The sequence below is a fragment of the Topomyia yanbarensis genome, chromosome 2, assembly GCF_030247195.1.
Source record: "Topomyia yanbarensis strain Yona2022 chromosome 2, ASM3024719v1, whole genome shotgun sequence".
NCBI classification, from domain to species: Eukaryota; Metazoa; Arthropoda; class Insecta; order Diptera; family Culicidae; genus Topomyia; species Topomyia yanbarensis.
This window is the reverse complement of record NC_080671.1, coordinates 208057913-208083204: the sequence shown is the minus strand read 5'-3', so window position 1 is coordinate 208083204 and position 25292 is coordinate 208057913. Positions and strand designations below refer to the sequence as shown.

Sequence of the window (25292 nt, the reverse complement as noted above, 5' to 3'; positions counted from 1 at the left end):
AGTATACTTTGTATTTTGAATGTTTTAGTTCCATTCGAAAGGTGAGAAAATTTTATATTGAATGCTGTTCTCATATCTTTTAAGTAATTAGTTTTAATTACCTTTTATCTGTAAAGTAGTTAAAAGTTAGTGTTTTTGAGGAGGTTTTTGCTAATTTTCTCGAAATAATGAAGTATGATTATAGCAATATCCAGTATCCAAAAGTTGAGTTTTAGGACGATTCATAATTTGTTCTTGGACGTCATATTTCTATCTCTTCTCATTTCTTAGTAATTTAATTACTATACTTTTCCCGTAACCGACTTGCAAGTGCTTAAAAGACTCTAATCTAAAAAATATGCTTTATATCATTATTTACAAGATTTCATTGGAAAGCTGAGAAAATTTCCTACCAATGTATGAACAAATGTCTTTTAGTTAAGTGTACTAAATGATTTTTTACTAACGAAATATCTCAAAATTTGTGTTTTTTGGAGAGTTTTTTAATTATTCTAATTATTAATCAACAAAATTTATCGTTACTATTGTTCATTTGATGCCCCTTAATGTTCTCTATAACTTTTAATTTGACACTTTATCTACATCTCTTTTCATTTTGCTGCTATTTAATAGTTAACACAGTATGAGCTCGCCACAAATGTAGTGGGTTCGAAATTGTTATTTTTGCATATGAAACGATGTGATAAAAACGATTTTGCGTCGAAACCAAAAGAGATAATTGAATGGAGTCAAAAAAAGAACTGTAGAGCTTGCTGAGATGCATTATTTCCATGATAATAATGGTGATGTTTATTATTTACTATTTTAAGAAAATTAACGAAAATGCTAATAATAGCACTAACTTTAAACTAATTTACTTTTAAAAGAATACTAAATTCACTTAACTGAAAGGTATTAATACATTTTTCACTGTAAAATTTTCCTGGCTTTCGAATAAAAAGAAAAAAAGTACAATAAGTGCCGTAATTTTTCAATTAGAGCTGGTACTAGTGAAAATAACATAAAAATATCCAAGGCGAATAACCCAAAATCATGAAAATAAGATAAGGTAAGTGTATCATGTCAAAGAACAAATTAAGCAGCTCATCAAGACTAACAATCTGAATTATTAAAAAGATGAGGTTAACTATTATGATTTTCAAGAAATGAACGAAAAATCGTCTGAAATTGTTTAATTTTCAATAAATTACTTTGAAAAGGCTATTTAAACTCATTAGCTGAAACATGTGAGGGCATCACTCAATGCGAAATTTTCTCACCTTTCGAATGGAACTAAAACATTTAAAATACAAAGTATAGTTTTTAAGTTACAGTTATTTTAAGACAAATAAGTTTTTTACACTAAATGTTCAATAACTCTGTAACGGTTGAGATTTGATGGTATGTGTAGAACAATTTTTTTCTCCAAATATGGCAGTCTATCACCCCCCGAGAGATTCTTAACCATGAACCAAACACCCTGTATATATATATATATATATATATATATATATATATATATATATATATATATATATATATATATATATATATATATATATATATATATATATATATATATATATATATATATATATATATATATAATATATATATATATGTATATATATATATATATATATATATATATATATATATATATATATATATATATATATATATATATATATATATATATATATATATATATATATATATATATATATATATATATATATATATATATATATATAATATATATATATATATATATATATATATATATATATATATATATATATATATATATATATATATATATATATATATATATATATATATATATATATATATATATATATATATATATATATATTATTGAAAATTCGGAAACATAAGTAGTCTAACAAATCTCATTCCAGTCTACAAACAAGAAGAATCAACATGGAACAGTTTTCAAACCTCTATAGATTACTTTCTTGTAAAATATGTCAATGAAGTCAAAAATTGCGATCTTTTAAAGTGGGATAAATGATCGAAAAAAATTTCAACTTTCAAGATCACCCAGTGTAATAATCCTTGACTTTGAAGGTTTGACAACTTCTAGAAGTTATCAACATAAAACAGCGCATGCTTTGATACAGAAATTTTAGTGATCAATTCTCATAGAGGTATTTATGGAGAATTACTCTTCAAAACTATTAAGAGACATGGTGCCTTCAGGAAAGTTGTTGATAATGTCTTTTAAAACAATTTTGTTGAAAATATGAAGGTTACATGAATGCAGCATATAGACAGAGAAAATTGCTTAAAACAATCATTGCTCCCAACTCGCACGCAAAACCTATAGTTAAATTAGCAGGGGACCGCGGGGCAAGTCCGACACCTTAAGCGCAATAATTTTTCAAAAATTCCACAAAGCTCCTAAAATTGTATATTCTGTGCATAATCCTTGTTTAGGTGGTTCTCAACAAAATATAATTTTTTCAGCGTTTCAAAAAATTGATTTCATTAAAAATTATTGGTTGCCAAAAAATGGAGAAAAATGACATTTTAAAAACGCTGCGGGTAAGACCGACACCCCAAAGGGGCAAGAGCGACACCCCAAAGGGGCAAGAGCGACACCCCAAAGGGGCAAGAGCGACCCCCTTTTGAACTTTCTGCGACCCCCTTTTGAACAGAATGCGACACTAACTCAGTAACCGCACTAAGCTAGCGCCGAATTGATGCTAGCTCCTAAAAACGGAATCACTCTTTGTGTTTTTGGGCAATCCCCTAGTACTTTTAATGTTTGGGATTTTTTAAAGCCAGTTTTCTTAAATATATATTTCTACATTTCTTACAAAAATGTATAGGATTCACTCAAACTTTGAATTTTTTTTTTGTAAGCTTCAGAGACTCATACCTTGAATGCAATATGAATTTATTGTTTAATTACAGTAGAAGAGATTTATCAAATACAGTAATTTTAGAACAACTTGTTGTAAAGGTTTTCTACTACTATATTTCGATACTATGAATATGTGGAATATTCATGTCTTTGACAAAGTTGTTTGAAATAGCATTTGCGAAAACTTTGCTGGAGACATTAAGTCTAGACTCAAGTTTGCTTGAAGAAAAGAGTGATTCCGTTTTTAGGAGCTAGCATCAATTCGGCGCTAGCTTAGTGCGGTCACTGAGTTAGCAAGTTCCATTAAGGGAACTGGGGGTAAGCCCGACACCCTGGGTAAGTCCGACACCCCACGACTTTTCCCAGATATCAAATTTTAAATTCATACAATAATGACAGGATATTATTAGTACGATTATTTTAGGCATTTCGATACTTATCGATGCCATATGGGTTCATTAAACGCCAACGAAATAAACAAAACAAGCGAAAGCAAAGTTGATGCGCTTTTGGATGTTATTTTTAGTTGATATATTTTAAGGTTTTAATAACACAAAAGCTTTGAAAATAACCAGTTTTTGTGTCACACATTCTATTCTACTCTCCATATCGTTATTTGTGTGTATTGAAGATATGTTTGAGTATTTCAATACTGTTGAGCATTTAACAAAAATGTGCGGTGTTGGGGTAAGACCGACAGTTTTTGGGTGGGGTAAGACCGACACGGTGTTCAGATGATTGGGTTCGTTTTTGATTCGATACAAACGACTCGGTATATTTGTTGTGTTCAATTATACTATAATTACGTCATGTTAACAATTGAAATACACGGAAACTATGTTTTTTTTTGCATTTATTTTTCAGTATTATCTCAAGCCGATCAAAAAAAAATTAAGAATTAAATTGAACGTGAACGTGATATTACAAAAAGAAATGAAAAGTATAATCTAACATGAGATTTTCAAATGTCATTGATGAAAAATTTTCATTGACCGTCGGATTATTGATCGACAGTGTTCCGAAAAATCACAACACGAACCGGATAGCTTACTACGAAGCGTGCGTCACTTTTAAGTGAATGAGTCCTAGTAACAGCGTATATAATCTGCTTGCAGAACAGCTCTTCTTCGTTATAATGGCTATACAAGTGGTAATAAAGCTCGAACGAATTACTTGAGAAAACCCGTACCATAATATAAACCATGCGTTAAACATTATTTATTCATAACACCACGCATTCGAATGTTCTTCCTCTTGCTACGCGATGAAACTACAGAAAGCATGCGTTTGCATCACACATACTCATATACACATAATTGCACTTTATCACACATACACAATACATATTTAATGGAAAAAATTGGACAAAAAGAAAGTTCAAAAGGGGGTCGCTCTTGCCCCTTTGGGGTGTCGGTCTTACCCGCAGCGTTTTTAAAATGTCATTTTTCTCCATTTTTCGGCAACCAATAATTTTTAATGAAATCAATTTTTTGAAACGCTGAAAAATTATATTTTGTTAAGAACCACCTAAACAAGGATTATGCACAGAATATACAATTTTAGGAGCTTTGTGGAATTTTTGAAAAATTATTGCGCTTAAGGTGTCGGACTTGCCCCGCGGTCCCCTAGCCTTCATATTTTCAATAAAATTGTTTTAAAAGACATTATCAACAACTTTCCTGAAGGCACCATGTCTCTTAATAGTTTCGAAGAGTTAATTCTCCATAAATACCTCTATGAGAGTTGATCACTAAAATTTCTGTATCAAAGCATGCGCTGTTTTATGTTGATAACTTCTAGAAGTTGTCAAACCTTCAAAGTCAAGGATTATTATACTAGGTGATCTTGAACGTTGAAATTTTTTTCGATCATTTATCCCACTTTAAAAGATCGCAATTTTTGACTTCATTGACATATTTTACAAGAAAATAATCTATAGAGGTTTGAAAACTGTTCCATGTTGATTCTTCTTGTTTGTAGACTGGAATGACATTTGTTAGACTACTTATGTTTCCGAATTTTCAATAATTTATCACTCATTAAATTTAAGAATTTTTCGAAATATTTGCGATTTTCATCAACCCCCCCAACCAAGTTTCTGGCTACGCCACTGTCTGGAACTAAATCTATAGTTTCTTTCAGGCTTTGTGTTTCAATTGATACAACCATGATCTGAATGAGGTAAGTGTATTATATGTCTTTGGATAATTGTGTAATTGTTCTGATATGGGTCCACCCTTGTGAACTACTTTCATGGACATTCACGAGTGCCAATCACAATTTCTACCCTACCTACAATTGTGCGTGTCGGTACTTTATTGTGTACTCTATGTATCTGTTTCTGAATAAACATGGCAGCTTAAGCTCGTCCGTACACAGATCAGTTATTGGCTGTGTGTGAACCGTGCTTATCTGTCTGCTTGTGTTCCTTCAGCCAGTGTAGGAACTCTTTTTGGCTCTACTGTGTTTGCTTTTATACTGTGAATAGTAGTAGTGCGAAATCAATTTATTTGTGGGAACTTTTCTTTAGTCGAAAAAATTCCCACTCTTTTGAATCGAACCGGCGTTGTGAGCAGATCGCATCTACTACTTTTTCGGATTTTCGGTAATATTGTTTTGCGCTATGGCGGAACTAGTGTCAATTCCTACATTGTCAGCTGAAACACTGAGGGCAGCAGGAAAGACACTCCTTCAAAGTCCGAGAATAACGGCAAAAATGTTGAACGAAAGAAACGCAACCGTAAGAATGCCTTGTCGAACAATGCTTGTGCGCGTGGAACGGAGCCATCGCGCACCCGTTCTGACCGAGTAGAAGTAAGGTTAGAAAAAGGACACTTTTCTGTCGCGCAAAAAAATGATCTATTGAGAGATCTTCATAGTTGCCTTTTCTCTATCCCTCCAGATTCTTTTATCCCTAGTTTCAGTGGATTCGGGCTTAGATACGGCATCGTTTGGTTTTCTCCGGATAACGAACAAAGCCGCGTCTGGCTGAAACAGAAACTGGAGGCGATAAACGAAAATGCTGGGGAATTTCGATTCGTTATCGAAGAATATAGTCTTCATCAGAACAGGGTGTTCCTATACATTCCTTGGGAAGCCAAAGAATGCCTACAGGTTACCGATGTTTTGGCCAGACTAAATTTTCAAAATCCTGGGTCTCGGGCAATTTGCTGGGAGTTTCTGAGAACCAAGTCGATATCTGCAAAAATGCAGCAGTATTTTTGTAGTGTCGACGACCGTTCAATGGATCTCTTGGAAAAACAAAAGTTTAAACTTTATTATGGCTTTCAAAAAGTCATAGTTAAAACGCTTAAACCTAAATCGGATAGAACCGAATATAAACTACAATATCCCGCTGGGGGTGTTGATTGTTGATTTGTTAAATTTTATTCAACTATAATTGGGAACATGTTAATACCCACTGTTTCAATAAAAACTCTGAATCCCTCCGGGGGTTGGAAGTTTTATTTCTGCTATTGTAGCACCTGCAGATCGTTCAGTATCCTTCCGGGGGTGCATAATGCTCTGTTTTAATTATTCTATGTCGTTATTTTCCTTTTCCTTTCCCCTAACCTTACCACTTCCCTAATCCTTCCCATCAGGAAAATGATGAAAAGCAGATCAAGGCAAGGCACAAATCTCCGATCAACTTGGGGAACGTACCATTTGAGCCAGACGCTACTGATTCCTGACTGATAGATGCGTTTTTGCAACAGTTTTTCGAGTGCCAGTGTATTCATTCATAAATAAGCTTTGTAGTATGTAGCTATCGGCAGATTCAAAATAGGATGGGCAGAGTGGAAAAGAATCAATGAATTGATCGCACGTTACTTTCGTTGTGCTTTCCATCGATCCGCGTAAATTTGTTGCTATGAAAGTTTTCGTCTTTCCGCAACGAAAGCACATATTGCTATCATACGTCATACGCATGCAATCGCTAACAAACGGGGATGCCACATTGAAATCTATGTTTCGGTCAAAAATATCTTTTTACCATCTGTGAATCTGTGATTTCCGAAAAATCTGTGGAAAATCACAATATTTCCAAAAATCTGTGAAATTTTCATCAAAATGCCAAAAATCTGCCATCTGTGAAAATGAATCTGTGATTAAAAATTGAGAGAAACATCCGTGACATTACAGAAAAACAGTGAATATGGTAACCCTGCTAACAAATTAGATATACCTACCTACACATTCGCCTCAAATATTGAACCCAAGCGCACAAAGCAAAATGAGTCAACGCTAATGATAATGCGTAGAGCGAAAGAAACAACTAGTACCACGACACTATGTTAACCGTGTTTGCAAATGAAGCTTGAATGTACAAGCGATTTTGTGTACGAATAATTGTGTTCGAGATTGTACATAAAAGTGTGCTGGAAACGAGCACAATACAAAAGAAAGCATAGTGTTAGAACGGACAAGCTCAGTCGCGTGTTGGACGGCACTGGATAGCGTACCTCCACAGCCAGTGTAACGAACTTCTAACTCAGCTACACTGGCTGTGAAAACACACAGCGCAGTGATCTGCTCCGCCTGCCGTTCAACAGGCAACTGAGCCTGTCCGGCCAAATCCGTTCTTTAAATAGGCGATGATGACGTCATTCATAGAAGCGTAGCATGCTAGGTACACAAATGTATCGTGCCGGACTTGGGAAGCGCTATCTTCTGTGTGTAAATGTGCGATATTTTGACTAGGTTGTACACTATTTAAATTTTTAATGCTATGATATCAAGAATTTTTGGGTTATTCTATTGGAATATATTCTTAGAAGTATTTCGAGGCGATAGGTGCATAAAATTTGAATGAGCCGTTAAAGCTAAATGTAAAATGCTACTTACTGCTTTGTCATAACCAAGGCTTGCAGGACACTATTCATATAACAAGTATTTCCCAGATTAACCAGTCCAACCCTTGCATTCGTTGTCACTGTACTGAAATTTTGTGATGAATCTCGCCAAGGTGGGACATCGAGTGTCTGCTGGAAGTTTTTCGACCTGGGATATTTTTGCAAACAATTCTTCTACAAGAAAACGTGATTATTTAAAAACATGCAGCACTTTGTACACATCTATGTAAACAAACCATTTCATTATACGAATGATCACAGCTTGGATATTTCAACAACAAAGCGGAAAGAATATCCACCAAATTCTGGAAAAGATTACACTGCTTTGCATTTGCTTTGTCATCCTTACTGAGACTCATCAGTATCATAGGTACAGCTGGAGTAATCTGAAAAAAATCATGTATTTTTTTCGAAACATTCTAGTTATTGTACATACTGCTTGAAAAACCGCCGATGTGTGTTGATTTGACTTCAAAATACAAAGTACAATAGGACCTAGCTTTGGCCGAAAAATGGGAAGTATCAATTTTGAGAAATACGAAACGATAATACTCAAAGACAATTCCAAAACAAGTTCCGGTTTTTGCTGATCCTGAAAAAGAAACATCGTTATTTGTTCAATTTACAGTACCTATTGGCAAGTTTTACCCGTAAGCCCACAAGAATTTCGTTAACCCACATGGTCAAATCTGGCGCGAAATCCCAAGTTTCTAGCCAATGCGAAAGGGTCTTGAAAATTCTCTTTGTTTCGTTTGTATTGTCTGTTTGCTGAAGAATCCACTGAACACCATTTTTTATCATAGATTTATCAACCAAAGCCAAAACCGCAGATGCATAGTTTGATGTTTCTTCACCTGAAAGAAAGTTGTTTATTTAGCATATCCCATCTTAAGTCGGCTACTTACGTATTGGGTAGTGATGGATAACTTACACGATTTTATTTGCTTATAAAGCATCTCCAGGCAAGCAATAAGAATTTCGTCATACTGATTAGAAGGCACGCGACTAACTAATCCACGGAAAAATTCTGAAACTTTTTGTATTTCGGGTGTCATTCTCTTGATTTCCGCTGTTTCGCGCTCAGCCGACGTGTGGATAAGATGTTCCACAATCTTTTCACATAACTGTTTCAAATTGGTGACGTTCGTTGGAATGGCGTCCGGGCTTGCAAGCAGTATATCGATAATTTCAAGTATTTTATTGATATCGTACATCTGTTTGTTATGGGCCAACTCTGTTACGTGTTGTTTGACCGCCATTGTGAATTCTGGAGAAGATTATAAAGGCGTTGAATAATTAAAACGCAGTTAACTAAAACGAATAAAGGGTTATATATGCAGCGGATCGAAATTTTCATCATTTTCTCTGAATAAGAAGGCGAAAATGTATTAAAAAATATTTTAATAATAAGGCTGAGAACATCAGAAAGTATAATATACTATTAACGGAGTTATGTCATCGTCCCAAAACGCTGTTTAGTTTTTCATTGCGAATCGTTCAATTAACGAAAAGTATATAAAGGTATAGCAGCATGCTTCAGTATTTGAACGGATATCGGATGCACTGCGGAGATGACGTGATATTAAGAGATGCAATTTCAGTTCTGCAATAGATTTTGACTTGTTAAACCAGCACAACATACTGGGCTTAACCCTAGAACGTTGCACTTGCGTTTTCCACCCTAGAACGTTGCACTGGGGTATAAATGTACCCCACGCATTTGATCGCAATTTTCGCAGGTAAAAATACAAACAAAAGAAATGTATAATACATCATTGCGGTAATTGAAAAATGCATACATCTCCGTAATATTTAACGTTTTTCTAACTATTTCAAACATAAAAATAATTTACCAAGACTTTACAGTTTCCACAAAAAATCTGCGAAAATAGCTCTACAGCATGGGGCAAAATGAGCACAACGCAAATCTCATATGAGTGCATTATGCATCAAATCCCTATCCCTATGTAAACGTTTTACACCTGAAGTTACTACGAATGATGAATAATAATATTTGCTCGAGAAAATTACTCGCAAAGATAATATTAAAACAAAATGAAAATTTGTACCTAATAGTTCTGTTAAAAACTATAAGATGAAGTTCATTTGCAACTAAATGTCACTAAATCAATGGAAAATATGATTATTATTAATGAAAGGTGAAAAAAAATTATAAATTTTGTGATAAAATATAATCTTTTACGATATTGTTCATATTGCCCCATAAGATTTTTACCAAGCAAAAATTGATCATTACAAACAATGATTATTTTCAAAGATTTTGAATTTTCTTTTGCACGTTTAATAACTACATGTAAAGAATATGTTGTATTCTACTAATAGAGGGAAATTTGGGATTATTTGTATGTTTTGCTGCAGATATATTTACCTTCAACCTTAGGGTGCTCATATTGCCTCTTTTTCTCCTATCTGTGCTATGGTGAGGGAAGATGATGTACATTGATTAAAAGATTAAAACTGCAAAATGTATACAGTACGATAGTCGATGTAAAGCAGTCTATTCAATCGTTTCGCTGTTCAGACAAGATTGTAGTACTGGGTGGTCACCACACTCCATACATATATGAACCTATGTACAGGGGGCTAAAACTGAAGGATATGCCATTGTTGCTAATTCAGTGTTGTACAGCGCTATAGGCTTTATCGGTAACGTTGATTATTCCTTCGAAAGTGTAGAATGGCGGCTGTTTACCTTGTGTTGTGATTGTATACTGTTGTCATTTTTCATTTCCCTACCTTTTTCTTTCATCTACCTTTACCTTGCCATTCGAGCCAATATATTCCGATTCCTGATAATTCGCGAAAACACGAGTCGATGGATAACATTCAAACTTTTGTTACAAGGTTCCAGAAAAGTCTAGAAATTCGATTTCTCTCAGAGACCGCCTATTACTTTCATTAACCCTAGAACGTTGCACTGGGGTATAAATGTACTTTTGCCCCATGCTGTAGAGCTATTTTCGCAGATTTTTTGTGGAAACTCTAAAGTCTTGGTAAATTATTTTTATGTTTGAAATAGTTAGAAAAACGTTAAATATTACGGAGATGTATGCATTTTTCAATTACTGCACACATACGTCATGTGAATGCTTATTTCATATAGATTGAATCTTATCACATTTTCAGTTCTTTGACATCCCGTTAGATTTTTGTATTTTTTATGATTTAAGATTTGTTTTATGTCGGAATCGAAATACACCGAATTCTTTTTCTGCACGGGGGATGCGTCCCGTACAAAAAGAGAAGCGTGTAAAAAAATCCGTGTTATTTCGAGAAACCGTGCAAAAAAAAATCCGTGTTATTTCGAGAAACCGTGCAAAAAATCCGTGCTATTTCAAAAAACCGTGTAAAAATCCGTGCTATTTTGAGAAATCGTGCAAACAAAACCGTGTTATTTTGAGAAACCGTGCAAAAAAAATCCGTGTTTTTTTTTAAAAACCGTGTAAAAAAATCTGAAAAAGATTTTTTTATCAACAGGCATTTGGTTATGGTATTTGATAATAAATAGTGTTGGACTTTTTCAATGTACAAGAGAGTCGTCAATGTGCCAAGTAGAAGTTTTTTCAATGTTTCTAGGAGTTTTTTTTAAATAAAAGCACGTTTTTTATTCAGTTCGTCAAAAAAGTTATTATCATTTGTAAGTCAATAGTAAAATGTGCCAACTATTTAGAGTTCATTAAGTTGTTGTAGGGGAACATGGGGAGACTTGACCAAGCGCAAAATTCTATTTTCGGCTATGGCGTCTTCTATTCGATTCTTAATTTTTTTTCAAAAATAATTTATACTTGTTTCGATCCCTTAAGGTAATTTTGAAAGTTTGGAGTAAAAAATCCTTTCCTTGCAGAAAATATTACGTGATTAATAAATTTGCATTAAATGATGTAATTTTTTATCAAACTTTGTATGGACATATCTACTCGACTACTAATTACTATTAAAGGACTAATATACCATCTTAATCCTTGTGAAGCAGTGAAATGATTTTACATAAACTGGAACATTGGAATATTTATTACTAGAATTCGCATGAAATTGAACGCAATAACTAATGTTGGGGAGACTTGACCAAGTGGCGATCAGCTGAAGAAAGATACAAAATTCCTATTATTTATTATGCTTTGGTATCTACTGTTAATGTTAATCACGCCGTAAAAAAAATCCAATAGTAGGACTGATTTCGTGACGTGTGAACATGCAATGCAAGCAGTACAGTTAATCCTTAAAAAGAAATGCATTTAAAAAAAATCAAAATTTATCAAATGCAACTCTTTTATATTTTTTACTGCTACCTAAAGATCTCGACAATAGGGGAAAAAATAATTACAGTATGTTTTATGTCATTATTTTTTGCTATGATTTTTCAAAATTCTCTTGGTCAAGTCTCCCCACGCCTTGGTCAAGTCTCCCCGCAATGGGGAGACTTGACCAGAAAAAACGATCACAGAAAAGCTTTTGTAACTTTTCAAAAATTAAATTAAAAATTTTGCAAAAAATCATGAAGACGCGCAATAACTTTGCACATTATATCTGAATGATTTTTGGGGGATTGAAGGCTTTTTTAGAGATTTATGCAGTTTTAGCTGAAAACCTGGTCAAGTCTCCCCATGTTCCCACGGTGCTTGAAAAAATTTGAAAAACTTTAAAATGAACTAGTATAGCAAATGCGATACAAAATAATGTTGCACGCACAAAATATTTATTTTTAGCAAAAATAAACATTTTCTAGGACTTTCGGCACAACGAAATTAGCTACGTTGTCATTTTCATACAAGACGAAGGCCACAGATCCAGCACCAACTCGTCCTTTCTCGGTCAAAAAATATACTTGTACCTGTCCCTAACTCTTTGAAAACCTTACTTAATCAACAATCACTTATTGATTGATAGCAAGAAACATCAGTCGTTTAGTACTATCCGGGGGAGGGGAGGGAATCCCATCCTATGAAAAGCAGGACTGTCAAGTACTCAAGTGTCACATCTCATTCATAGTCATACGTATGAAGTATACTTATTACATGATGCGATGGCCGGAAGAGTAGATAAGCGACTCACCCACACTTTGGCGAACCCTTTGTGCATTTATCATTTCAAAAATTATTGTTTTACAACTTCATATAGTTTGATCCAGACAAATGAAATTTTGGCTGGATAAACGTTGGAAGTCACAGTTGCAGTCCAACTGCATTCCGTCGATCACTGCGCCACCAAGCACATTTCAACCACCCGCGTTATTCGAAATTTCAATTATCGATGTTTGAAGTGTAATTGAAAACATTTCCTGAGATGTTAAAAATACATTGATACATTGGTGGACCTCTTTGTGCATTTAAAATGTCGAGAACTACTATTATTTTAGCACACCTTTTTGCATTGAAACTGTCAAACATTATTAATTTTCAACCACCATAACTACCATTCCGATTAAAAATTCTTTCTAAAATAGAAAAATGCACGATTTTGACACATTGGCAGACCCCTATATACATTGAAAATATCCAATGCCATTTATTTTCAGCTGCCGTTACTAAATTCGATTGACAAAAATATTTTTCGTGGTTTCTCAAATCACTCGGTTTTTTGCACGGTTTCTCGAAATAACACGGATTCTTTTGCACGGTTTTTCGAAATAACACGGATTTTTTGCACGTTTTCTCGAATTAACACGGATTTTTCACACGGTTTTTTTTTCACGGAATAATCGTATCATTGAACTGGTATATAGAAATAGCTACATATAATACATAAAATGGTGTTGTGTCGCAATACCGTGCAAAAAACCGCGCTAAAAAAGTGCGTGCAAAAACAGAATCCGGTGTATTACATTCGTGCATGCAAAAAAACCGAAAATTGTTCATAGATTCTTGGAAAACGGGGGTGCTCAACTCGCCCCAAATGGCGATATTCCCTCATTTTCCCCTATATCAGTGGCGACGAAGGTAAAATCGCAGTCTTTCGCATGAGAAGTTGTTTTCGGCAGTGTTTCTTTTCCTAGAGTAAAGTTTTCCAGAGATGCTGAAAGTGTTTTTGGAGGTTTCCCGGCGTTTTGTTAGTTGAAAGTGAGTTCAGTTCCTAAGAACAAATTAGAAGGAAAAGTGTAACCCCGCCAAGTGTTTTCCGTTGTTTTTTTCCGTTACTGACAATTTGGAAGTGTTTGAGCGGAGAATTACGGTGTATTCCGCTGGTGTTCCTGACAGATATCAACGTTTGAATCATTGTGAAGGAAGTTTTCTGCGAAACCCGCGCAAGAGATTTTTCGTCTGGTTTGTTTTTTTCAACGGGCTGATAGGACTGCAGCTTATAGTCCGTCCCGAGAGACAAAATTTGCAAAATCGGAGGAATTAGCAGTGGCGGATCCAGGAGGGGGGGTCTTGGGGGTCCGGAACGCCCCCCCCCCCCCCGAAAATTTTTAACTTCTTGGGAAATTTTTTTTCTAAGTTCAAAATCATTCCAAACCAGATTCGATAACCAGAACCGAATTGAGGATATTACATATTACGTATTGTGCAATGAACATTTCATAGTCGAAATTTTGGACCCCTCTGAAATTTTTTTCTGGATCCGCTCCTGCGAATTAGCAACTGTCAGCCAAGTAAACACCGGTCCTCAGGAGGAGGACTAAATTTTGCGCCTGTTTGTCTCGAAGTGTGTAACGTCAAGTCCTCTATGTTGTCTAGTCCAAGGTATCCTGCTAAGTCGTTAGTGATGCATTTAAAACTTCGCATTGACTCCGCTTCTATCTTCTTCCTGATCTCTTCTTGGGTCCCCTTGGTCTGAAGCGGATCAATCGACTATTAAGTAAATCAGAAAGCGCTGTCAATCGTAATGTCCACTAGACTGACCATTTTTGCAACATCGCCGGGCTGAAAAAGTTTCCTTTTTGCATAAAAAACATCTTTAAATTTAAAGCCGATCCAAGAAAAATTAATGGATTGAATTGAACCAAAGGAAATTTTATTGAAATTTTGCATATTTTCGTTTTTTCCTTATATAAACTATTTTAAAATCACTACAATTTATATAAAATTGCATAAATAATATTTTATTGATGCGAGAAACAAATTAAAAAAAAAAAATTTCGCGCGGGGTCGAACATTCCTAACCAGGAGGGTGGCGTCCCTATGTTGATGTACAGACGTTGACAGTACATCGGTATCGGGAGCAATCCACCACCGGAGAATTCGCGGTAGGGTAGATTAGCCGCCAACAACTACCCAACAGAATCGGGACAAAAAGGGGAGCTAATTGGCTCACGAAACAAACACCGGTAACGAAAGAAATTCCGTTGTCGGAGAACTCTCAGTTGGAGTAGGATAATATCTGAGTTGATCTCGACAAAACTGGGAGCTAAATGGCTCAAGGAAGCGGGTATCGGTATCGGGGGAAATTCCTCCGTCGGGGAACTATCGGTCGGAGTAGGCTGAGTTCACCGTTGGGCAGTATCCAAGTCGATCGTGATAGGGCCGGGAGCTGAATGACTCACGGAAAAATGAGCTAAATGGCGCAAGGACTCAGAGACAAGAAGTAAGAGAAGAATAGAGTTCAATCAAAGCTCATATGTCAAACAATTCCATGAACCAAGTAAGACTCCGAGATAAAGAAGAAGAAAGAGGTGCGACGAAAGCACAACGATCCGCCCATGAAGTAATATCGTGACGTAGTTCCGTGAGGAAGAAAGGCGTGAAAAGTAAGGATTGTTTTTAGTGGTTAGGCACGAACGTGGGTCGTGAATCCCACACAGTGCCAATAAACTACAAGCCAGGCTTTTGAACCTTACTATAAAAAGACGTTGAGAGTAGTCAACATATGGCGGGCCCAGCAGCTTCTAGGCCCATGCCTCCCATGCTCTTGCATCGGGTTGTTTTAATTTTAACAAATGTATATTGAAGTTTATTGTGCATTTGTTGTACCTTCACCAACAGACCGCCTGGCCCCAATGGTGGTTCCTTAAACTAATTACATTTCAGAATTGATATCAGTTTAGCTTTAACACTCGGAATACCAAGGGGGTAAAAAGTTACGCGGACTACCAGAGGGGTCAAAAAATGGGAACGCTTACTTTGGCCTGTCTTATCTCAGCTATCACCTAATCAATTTTAAATCTTTACCACTGGAAAGGTATGTGTTTTGTAAACACATCGCATTGAAACAATTGAAAAATAGAGTTGTCTACCGTAAGTTATAGTGAAAAGAGTAAAACAAACTCAGCGAATAAAAAAATGGGAACGCTACTTTGACTGGCCATATCTTAGCTGTTTGTTCACCGATTTCAAATTTTTCTTCAGCATTGGATATCTCTTACAAAAACGGCGATCAAAAAGTAATGGAAAACAAATTGGTATATTAAAAGTAATACTAGAAACAGTAATTGAAAGTCAGTACAGCCAAAATGAGCTTTACAGCTCAAACAATCATATCTCGGCCGTTTGTCAATCATTTTCAATTTTCCTTACACCAATGATATTCTCAGAGCTTCTAAATTTGTAATGTATGCAATAGATAGTAGATTTTCAAAAGTTACTATAGTTTTTCGAGGTTTTAGTCGGTATGATTTTCACAATGCACGTGGCACAAAGTTGTTTAAAAATGTTTACGCCTTGTTTAGTTTTACGACTTGAAATGTAACATGTTTACTCAATATTTCTTCATATTACATATGGATACTATTATATCAAAATGTTCGCACAAGCGTGGAGAAACTCAATACTGTATGTAAGTTACAAAGTAATGGTGTGTAGTAGGAAAAGTTCAGTAAATACGAAGAAGTTCAGAATTTTCAAAATATTTGTCATGTAACTTTAAATTTAAAGCGATGACCTATAGTTTTTATACCCTAATCGATTGTAATTGATGGCTGCTACAGTTTCTGAAAGTACCAAATTCCTATATTTTCTCAAAAGGAAGACAAAAGTACATAGAACTACAGAAATTTCATTTAATTGGCAAATAACTTGAAATTCAAATCAAAGCCTTATGTTTCTTTATATACCAATCGATTGTAATTGCTCCTACAATTTCTGAAAGATCAATTTTGTAAGTAGGGGTTTGCCCACTACTCGGGTTCTTGTTTACCCGGCGAACCCTTCTTTTCAGGGCGGCCTATGTGCCTCTACAGAATTTCGGATTTTCGTAACAACAAAAAAGGGGTAAACAAAACAAAATAAATTACTAAATTTACCGACTTCATTGTCCTCCAACTCTCCACTTCACTACGGCTGCTGGTGATTCACTGCTGCGGGTGGAAAGGCGGGCGGTTTCCTCCGACCGGCCCACAGAGGAGTAACTAGAACAAATTCTTGGCCAAAAACCAAAATATTTTTTTTTCGAATTTTTTGTTTCGTTATATTTTTTTACATACCTAGGAACCTACTGTATAACGTAGAAAAATTAGGAGTATATCACAAATTGTTAAAGAATTTTTGCATGTATGCCCAATGGTGATATTTTAAGGGGTATTTTAATAGTTTTCGTTATATATTCAGAAAAGTCGCTTTCTAGTGATGATGACTGTATTAAATAAGACGATATTATTAAAAACCTAGTTCAACATAACCGTTTGTTTAACTTCAGCTTAAAACTAACTAAAAAAAGTAGACTTGCTGCGTATTGCACCAACTTTCAAAAATACCTTTTTAAACATTTTATTCCAAATTTGTATGATAAAAAAGTTACATTATACGGCTAGATCCGGCAAAGTTGCTGAAACAGTATTACAAAACAAGATTTCGGCTATACAAAAAATATTCGAACTCTTCCGATCTTGTCCGATCCTCCAATCCCAAGCGATTTGAAAATATTGAAATATTTACTAATTTGAGGTACACCGAAATGCGGTAGGGCCAAATATTATGTTTTCCAAAATGTATCTCTATGAAAATATGCACAGGCGTCCCTTTTCTTCTCCCTTTTCCACTGATCAAATGTTTGTGCAACTGGAAAAACAAATGTATTCACAAAGATCACCTAGAAATTACTAGTATTCGAAAGGATATAGAAAATTGGCCTCTGCACTGGTAGGTGGGTAGATGCCAAATTGTTCCAAAAACTAGTAATTGTCTATTTTTAGTTCATATTAAGGCATAATAACAACAATTACTGCAGCAAATAATTTTGGCCAGGATTCGACCCCAACTACTCCTCTGTGCGGCCGGGACAATGACGGCCGCGTTCTCCTTAGGTCGTTGGCTGCTCCGGCAGCGGTCCTTGACAATTAGCTAGGGAGGTGAGCTTGGCTCCTTTGTTGGAACCTCCCTAGCGACGTTGGTGACAAATCACCGGATTCACTTGCTCCCCGCAAGGAATCCCGGAAGACACCGCAGTGCTCTTCTCAGGTGGAGCCGTTGTCCTACCTGCTTCCCTCTCCTTGACTGTTAGCTGCAGAGGAGAGCAAGGCTCGTTCAACTTATCCTCTGCAGCGAGAGGGGCGGGTGCGTCGGATCCTTAACTGTTAGCCGGGGAAGCGAAAACTCCTTTACAATTAGCTTCCCCCGACGGCGATCCTGCACCACTAAATTCACTTGTGCCCGAACCACGGGCCGGCACTTTTGACGGATTTAATTTGCCGTCACACGCGCGCACTGGAACGTTTTCTAGTGGCGGAAAACTCCCGAGAAAAAACTTCTAAACGGACGTCTGTCTATCGCCGTGGTTCGTCACTTTCTCAAAAACTCGATGGCCGCCTTCCTCATTCGACCCAAAACAAACACCAAAACCAGCACCAAAAAAAAAACAGTACCGCCGCATAGCTGTCATCGCTATGTGCAGCATATCCAGCACACTTATTGCAGCAAGAGGAGAGCAGTGGCCTACCTAAGCCCTAAGTTATTTATACAGAAATATGAGACAAAATTTTCTACACCTATCTAGACCAACAAAATCGTTCACAAAAGCTAAAACAAACAAAATTTACAAGAAAAAGTGAACGATCGTATGGAACAGTGGTGAGCATAACTTTACGTAAACAATACACTCTACGGAGCGTATACGCAAAAAAGGGTATATTTCAACCCAGTGCTAAATTGTTACCCTGACGGGTTACAATCTCGCCCACACCGGGTGGAAAAAAAATTAAAACAATTTTTTTTGTAACCTAACACCTAACACCGATACAATAATAATAACTAAATGAATAAATACATAAATAAAGAAAAATTAACTACACCTAATCATTTCTTACGCAATTTATAAATTTTCATCTCAAAAAGACTAATCGACCGGGTGTCCTCATCGGTGAAATGTTTGCTCATGTTTGGCCTGATAATACTGGCAGCATACGCGGAGCGAGAGGCTGTCAGCCACTGTCACTATTCGGCTATGGGTTGAACCCTAAATCCAATCCGAATACAAAATCGGAAACAACCGATATTCCCAAAATTCTGCAAGTGACATTGACAATTTTCAATGTTTCAACTTGCAGGGGAACGGTTGTCGGCATTATATTGTTCTTTTATCATCGACTGTCCAGAAATGCCTCGTGTTCTTACGGTACCAGTACTATACGCTTGTGCTGGGGTTTCAATCCAAATACATTCATACAATTATCCCATTCATTCATCCTCAATCACTGGCCTACTCGATCATTCACATTCCGATAAGCACTTCGAATTGACCCCAAAACAATTTTATCTAATCATTCACTCAAACATTCATTCACTCTGTTCGATTCCACACTCATACATTCACAATACCGCTTAACACGTCATCGTTTCTCCCACTCACAGACATTCCGGACAAAAAGTATATTGTATATTCGTCCCTTTTCGCCTTAAAACGCTTCGTACATTGGAAAAGAAACGTTTGAGAGGGACCAAAGAATGTCTATAATTTAAAAATATCGAAATGATTCCCACTGGAATCAAACGAACCATCCCAGGTTTAACCACAAACCCAAAATTATGCAAAATAAAACTTTATTATTTGATTCGAAATCGAAGACGCAAGGCGCTTTTTAACCCACATCCCCCTAACAAGAACACCACTCTGATTCGAATCGGGCCACACCTGCATGATGCTGAGCCTTGGTGCGAACATCGGGAAAAATATCAAAATTGATGATGGTGTCATCCATCGACATGATGAATGAATCATCATAAAACGTAAATAAAAACAAAACATCGGCGTTCGCAAATTATTTTTATTCGCGTTGTTATTTCGTTTACGGTCGGCTCCGAAGTAGTAGTCGCGTAATACAAGTGTCCCCGGTGAATAGGGAAAAGTTGTTTTTTTGTGAGATTGTGCTCCAAACAAGGAGAATTTATGAAATTTTGTGCACCAGTGGGTGCCAGTGTTCCCCATGGAAAGGGGTTTTAGAATAATTTGGTTTGCCGAACACGGCGGAAGATGATGTATTTGATGCGGCCGGGGCCTTTAAGAACTGCACGGTGTAGAATTTATGTTTTTAAGTCGGTGAATTTCACCCCGCCGTTGCAGTGGCAGGCCCCGGGGCATACATTTTATGTGAATATTTGGTTACCTCACTGTGCGAGTGGGGCGCAAAAGAATTATATTTTGTTTGCTAAACACTGCAAATAGTGTTTGGTTAATGCAACCGTTGACCGAATGACGGTACGATGTAGTGCACTTGTTTTTGTTTTAAGTGGAGAATTCCACCCCACCATAACCGTCACCGGTGCTAGAGCATATATGTTGTGCGTATGTTTGTTTACCACACTGCGCGAGTGTGGCTCTGAAAAATGCATGTAGCTAATGAAAAAGCTTCCCGCGGAAGAGTTGGTCTTCCCTAATAAAAATAGAGAAGACGGAGAAATGTTTGTTTTTTTTGTATTCGGACCAAAGTCCGTGTTGTTACCGTCGGGAACTGACGGCTGCTTTTGGAAAACTCCCAAGTGAGTAATCCATATAAAAGCATACCGTCAGTCCACAGACGGCACGGAAAAGTTTTTATGCTGGTTTAAGGAGATTTGCTGGCCAAACTCCAAGATTTTACCTCCAGCTCGTAGGAGGATACACCCCTTTTGGTGATAATTTTTGCCGGTAAGTATTGTGGTCCAAGTTTAGCATTGCAAGACTCGAGTGCATTCGACAACTTCATGTTTCGACGGTACACCATTTGTCCCGTTTCAAAAGGTTTGGAGAACTTTCAATGGCGCAAGTTGTACTGATGTCGAATGCCCTCGCTAGCCTATGCCAAATTCTTGACCACAATCTCCCGGATTTTGTCTAACTGTTGGTGTCTTGTTTCTAGGTCACCCTCACCGGAAATCCTGCTGATGTCATCGGCAGATGCCATTTCACACCCGTGTATGATGAAATGAGGACTAAACCCAGTGGAGGAATGTACGGTAGTATTTAGGATGCGCTCCACATCACTGATGTGGACATCCCAGTTGCGCTGCTCGGTTCGAGCATATGCCCAGATTGCGGTGTTTATCGAGCAATTTGTTCGCTCCACTGGGTTAGCCTGCGAATGATAGCGGGAGTTCAGCCAATGTTTGACGTTGGTTGGTTTTATGAATTGACTGAACTCCTTCGAGGTGAAAGTGGAGGCATTGTCGCTTAGCAGAATTTCCGGGCTACCATGGCGATTGAACCACTGTTCGCGCAGTATCGTACAGAGTGACGTACTAGCGATTTTGCGAACGGGGGTTAACATGACGTACTTGTTGAAGACGTCGAGGACGACAAGCAAGTGTTGATTGCCACGTTTGCTTTTAGGAAGAGGACCAATATAGTCCACAGAAACCATTCGCCATGGTGCATTAGTCGCACGCGACTGACCCATTTCGGGCTGGACTGGGACGAAAGGAGCTTTGATTTCACGTTGCACGTTCCACATTCTCGAATAAACTTTCGTACTTCCGATCCCATACGAGGCCAGTAATATCGCAACTGCACTTCGTGGATTGTTTTATCGTATCCCACGTGAAGCAAATTTTCGTGGGTACGCTGGATCAAATCTTGACGGAACTCGGGTGCTGGGACGAGTTTCCAACTAAACCGCGAGTCGCACGGAACAACTTTCGAGTTTACATACTTGAAAAGTTGATCATTTTCCACTTTGAAGTCGGCATAATCATCAGGATTTTGGATAACTTTGGACTTCATGGAACAGTACCAGTCTGAGGTGGACAAAGCTGAAACGGCTGCTACGGCCCGGGATAACGCATCTGGAACGACATTGTCCTTGCCTTTCCGGTGCTCAATAGACATGTCGTAGAGTTGCAATTCTAAACTCCAACGACTCAAACGTGAACTGGTTTTCCATTTAGTCTTCAGTATCCATGTAATCGCTGACGAATCAGTGACCAGCCGAAAATGATAACCTTCCAAGTAACCTCGGAAGTGTTCAACCGCCATTATCACCGCCAGACCTTCCTTCTCAGTTGCATGATAGTTCCTTTGGGGAGTGGTCAGTTTGTGCGAAAAGTATACAACTACTTTCTCACCCTCGGGATACTTCTGCACCAGAACAGCAACGACTGCTACGTCACTAGCGTCTGTCTGAAGGATGAACTCTTTGGAGAAGTCTGGTGAGACTAAAACTGGAGGAGTGACTAGAAGTTCCTTAATTTTAAGGAACGCGAGTTCTGCCTCGGAGTCCAAACTAAGCTCTTGGTTTTTGTTTTGAGCAGATCGGTCAAGGGAGCTGTTACCTCACTGAACCGATCGATGAAGCAGCGGTAATAACCGCACATACCGAGGAAACGACGAAGTTTCGTAACGGTAACCGGTCTCTCGTAGTTGAGAATCGGTTGAATTTTGTCAGAATTGACCTTGAGTCCGTCCCGATTCAACAAATAACCAAGAAACTTTAGTTCGGGGACTCCAAAACGGGATTTTTCCAAATTGATGGTTAGGTTGGCTCTTGCTAGACAATCGGCCACTGCTTTGAGCAACTGTTTGTGATGCTCGAACGTTTCGCTTACCACGATGATGTCATCTAGGTAGACGAAAACGTAAGGTTCCCATTTACCTCGTCCTAGAACCTGCTCCATCAGTCGCGCCAGAGTAGCGGGGCTGTTGACGAGACCAAATGGTAGACGAGTAAATTGGAACATACCCCTGCCGGGAACACTGAAAGCGGTATATTTGCGACTATCCTTGGCCAGGGGTACCTGGAGAAAGGCCTCCTTCAAGTCTATGGTAGACAGGTACTTCGCCTTGGGTAAGCCGCCCAATATTCGCCCAGGGTGGGGCAGAGCGTATGCATCCCGTACAGTACGCTCATTGAGAGGCCTAGCGTCTAGACAAAGGCGGATTGAGTCGTCTGGTTTCGTGACAGCCACAATATTAAGCGACCAATCCGAATCAGACTCCTCGATAATTCCCATAGACCGCCATCGGTCAACTTCTGCCCAGACCTTAGACAGTTTCTTTGGGCTCATGTTATAAGGATATCGGCAAACGGGTGCCGCACCTTGAAATTCGTCTTTGATGACAATCCTGTGCTCTGTGAATAAGGTTGGGCTTAGTTTTCCGGGCTCTACTGCCTGGAAACACTTCTTTACTTCTTATACGCGCGCTAACTGTTCCGAAGTGAGTATCGACTCACGCGGTACTTCGTCTTCTTCGTCGTCTTCCGATTCCTGACCTGAGTTCAACAGAGCACAGTTTTGTATCTCAGGAGAAATCCCAAAGGCGCGCCAAAAGTCCATACCTAGAATGGAGTTGACGGTCAGATGCTCTACTACAAGAGTGCATAGGACCTTTGTCAAATTTTGAAAAGTATAAGGGAGATACGCTTGTCCAATGATTGGTAAGGTTTGACCATTTGCAGAACGTAGTTCGAATGGTCGTTCCAAACTTTTCAAGGGACTTTTCGAAAACTTTCGGTATAGCTTTTTAGTCATAATCGTGGCGTTACTACCACTGTCGAGCAAGGCTTTGAAGGATTTTCCGTACACTGCGACAATCGCAAATGGACGGTTATCGAACGGGTCATCAAGGACGATGGTTTCGACAGACAACGAATTATCATAGTCCTCATCACGAGCCGGTCGAAAACTGTCGTAAATCTGTGGATGAATTATTAGTTGTTCTTTGGAGCGCTGCTTTATTGCCAACTGCGACTTCAGTTGGTTCTGATCCCGTTTTTAGGCAGTAAGGGCAACGAGAAACATCAAATCCTTTAAAACCACACACGATGCAGAAGATCCGATTTGGTTTCCGGCATTCCTCATGTTCGTGTCCTTTGTCTCCACAATTGGAGCAGACGCCGAGCACGGGAGGACAATGCTCGTCCACCAAATACTCCAGACACATTATAAGTTTCTGCGGTGGTTCTATGGGTTTTTGATTGTTTTCTCTCGAGATTCTTTCCATCCTGATTCCCTTGCTGTTTCTGGACGTGATTTTGCTTCCGAAATGAATTTCTACGTCCGAGTTTTGAAAATCTGTGTTAACTCTATCGACAGTGAAGTGAATCCTTGTGAAGTTTCGATTCTATAGCTCTTGATTTATGTATGGGACACATCAATTTTTGCTCTGCAAATAGGAACAAGTGTATTTAGAGGTTGGATATTCAAAATAAAAGGCGACAAAGCGCGGAAGCATTGAAGCTAGAAGTGATGTAGGCGGCAGCATGAAACCGGATTCTGCCGGAAAACTATCCTGGATTGCGATTTCCATTCTAGCTCCTTCAGAAGTGAGAGCGGATTCAGTCGAGGAACGCCGCGGATTCAATATCAGCAGAGCCAGAAGTCTAGACATCAGAGTTTTCAACTTCATAGCGCTTAAGCAAGACTGGATGGATATACCGGTGAGATCGTTCAAATTGTAATTTTACAGTGTCTTTTGGCCCTCCATCGTCATTGTATGCGTGATTGCTTGGAGCTCTAGGGCAATTTTGCTAGAATTTTCCAGTTACCTACACTACTTCATCAGGGTTAGGAAGGTTCAATGCGTTGAAAAGATATCTCTTAAAATCATGGTGTTATCTTCGGCTTAGAGACCGGAAATATATGTGAAATTATTAGTGGTGGGCTTGTGTCAGTTTTTCAATTGTTGATATGCCTGGTATTCGATTTTGTTTGTATTAAATAATACAAACAAAATCGAGTACGAGTCAAATCGACAATTGCAATATTGCAGATTTGAGCGAGTAAAGGCGCTTTAACCTAGGCTTATTAGCCAGGGCAAGGTGTAAATAGCCTCTGTCCCATCCCAAAGGACCAAAGGAGTGACATTAACCTTCTTAGCCAAGTGACTCCCAACGATTTAATATATCCCCTTAAAACTGAAACGGTCGGTACGGTTGTCCTCATTTCTTCCTCCTTTAACATTCAAAACTATTCGTTAATTAAATTATTCATTTAATGAATAATTTGATTGTCGTCTAATTTCGAAACATCTTCAAACCCAACCCTGCACAGTAGGCCTGGCCGTTTTAATATTTGCGACATATGAAAATATGCTTCAAATATCAATATTGATAAGAAAAACACTACAGAATAACTGCAGTGTTTTCCAGGATGCTTTTCAATACTGGCTGTGTAAGGGTTAGAATAGAATAGAATAGAATCCTGATTCCCTTGCTGTTTCTTTTTCTGGTTTTCAGGAGGATCGCTTGAACTAAGAACTGCCGGTTGGGCATT

The 25292-nt window shown here is 37.7% G+C and overlaps 1 protein-coding gene across 5 annotated transcripts in view; it reads right to left on the bottom strand.

Annotated features, from left to right (window-relative positions):
* LOC131682800 (ubiquitin carboxyl-terminal hydrolase 38) overlaps positions 1-25292 on the bottom strand; it is a 354353-nt gene that overhangs the window by 156981 nt on the left and 172080 nt on the right. For 4 of the 5 annotated variants that reach the window (XM_058964558.1, XM_058964554.1, XM_058964555.1 and 1 more), the window contains 5 exons: positions 8654-8989; positions 8371-8576; positions 8159-8314; positions 7959-8108; positions 7715-7896 (listed from right to left, as the gene is read on the bottom strand). In XM_058964558.1, coding sequence (XP_058820541.1) covers positions 7715-7896; positions 7959-8108; positions 8159-8314; positions 8371-8576; positions 8654-8989 — 1030 coding nt within the window. Of the gene's footprint in view, positions 1-7714; positions 7897-7958; positions 8109-8158; positions 8315-8370; positions 8577-8653; positions 9034-25292 lie in introns of all 5 variants that reach the window. The other variant, XM_058964557.1, reaches the window with a different exon arrangement.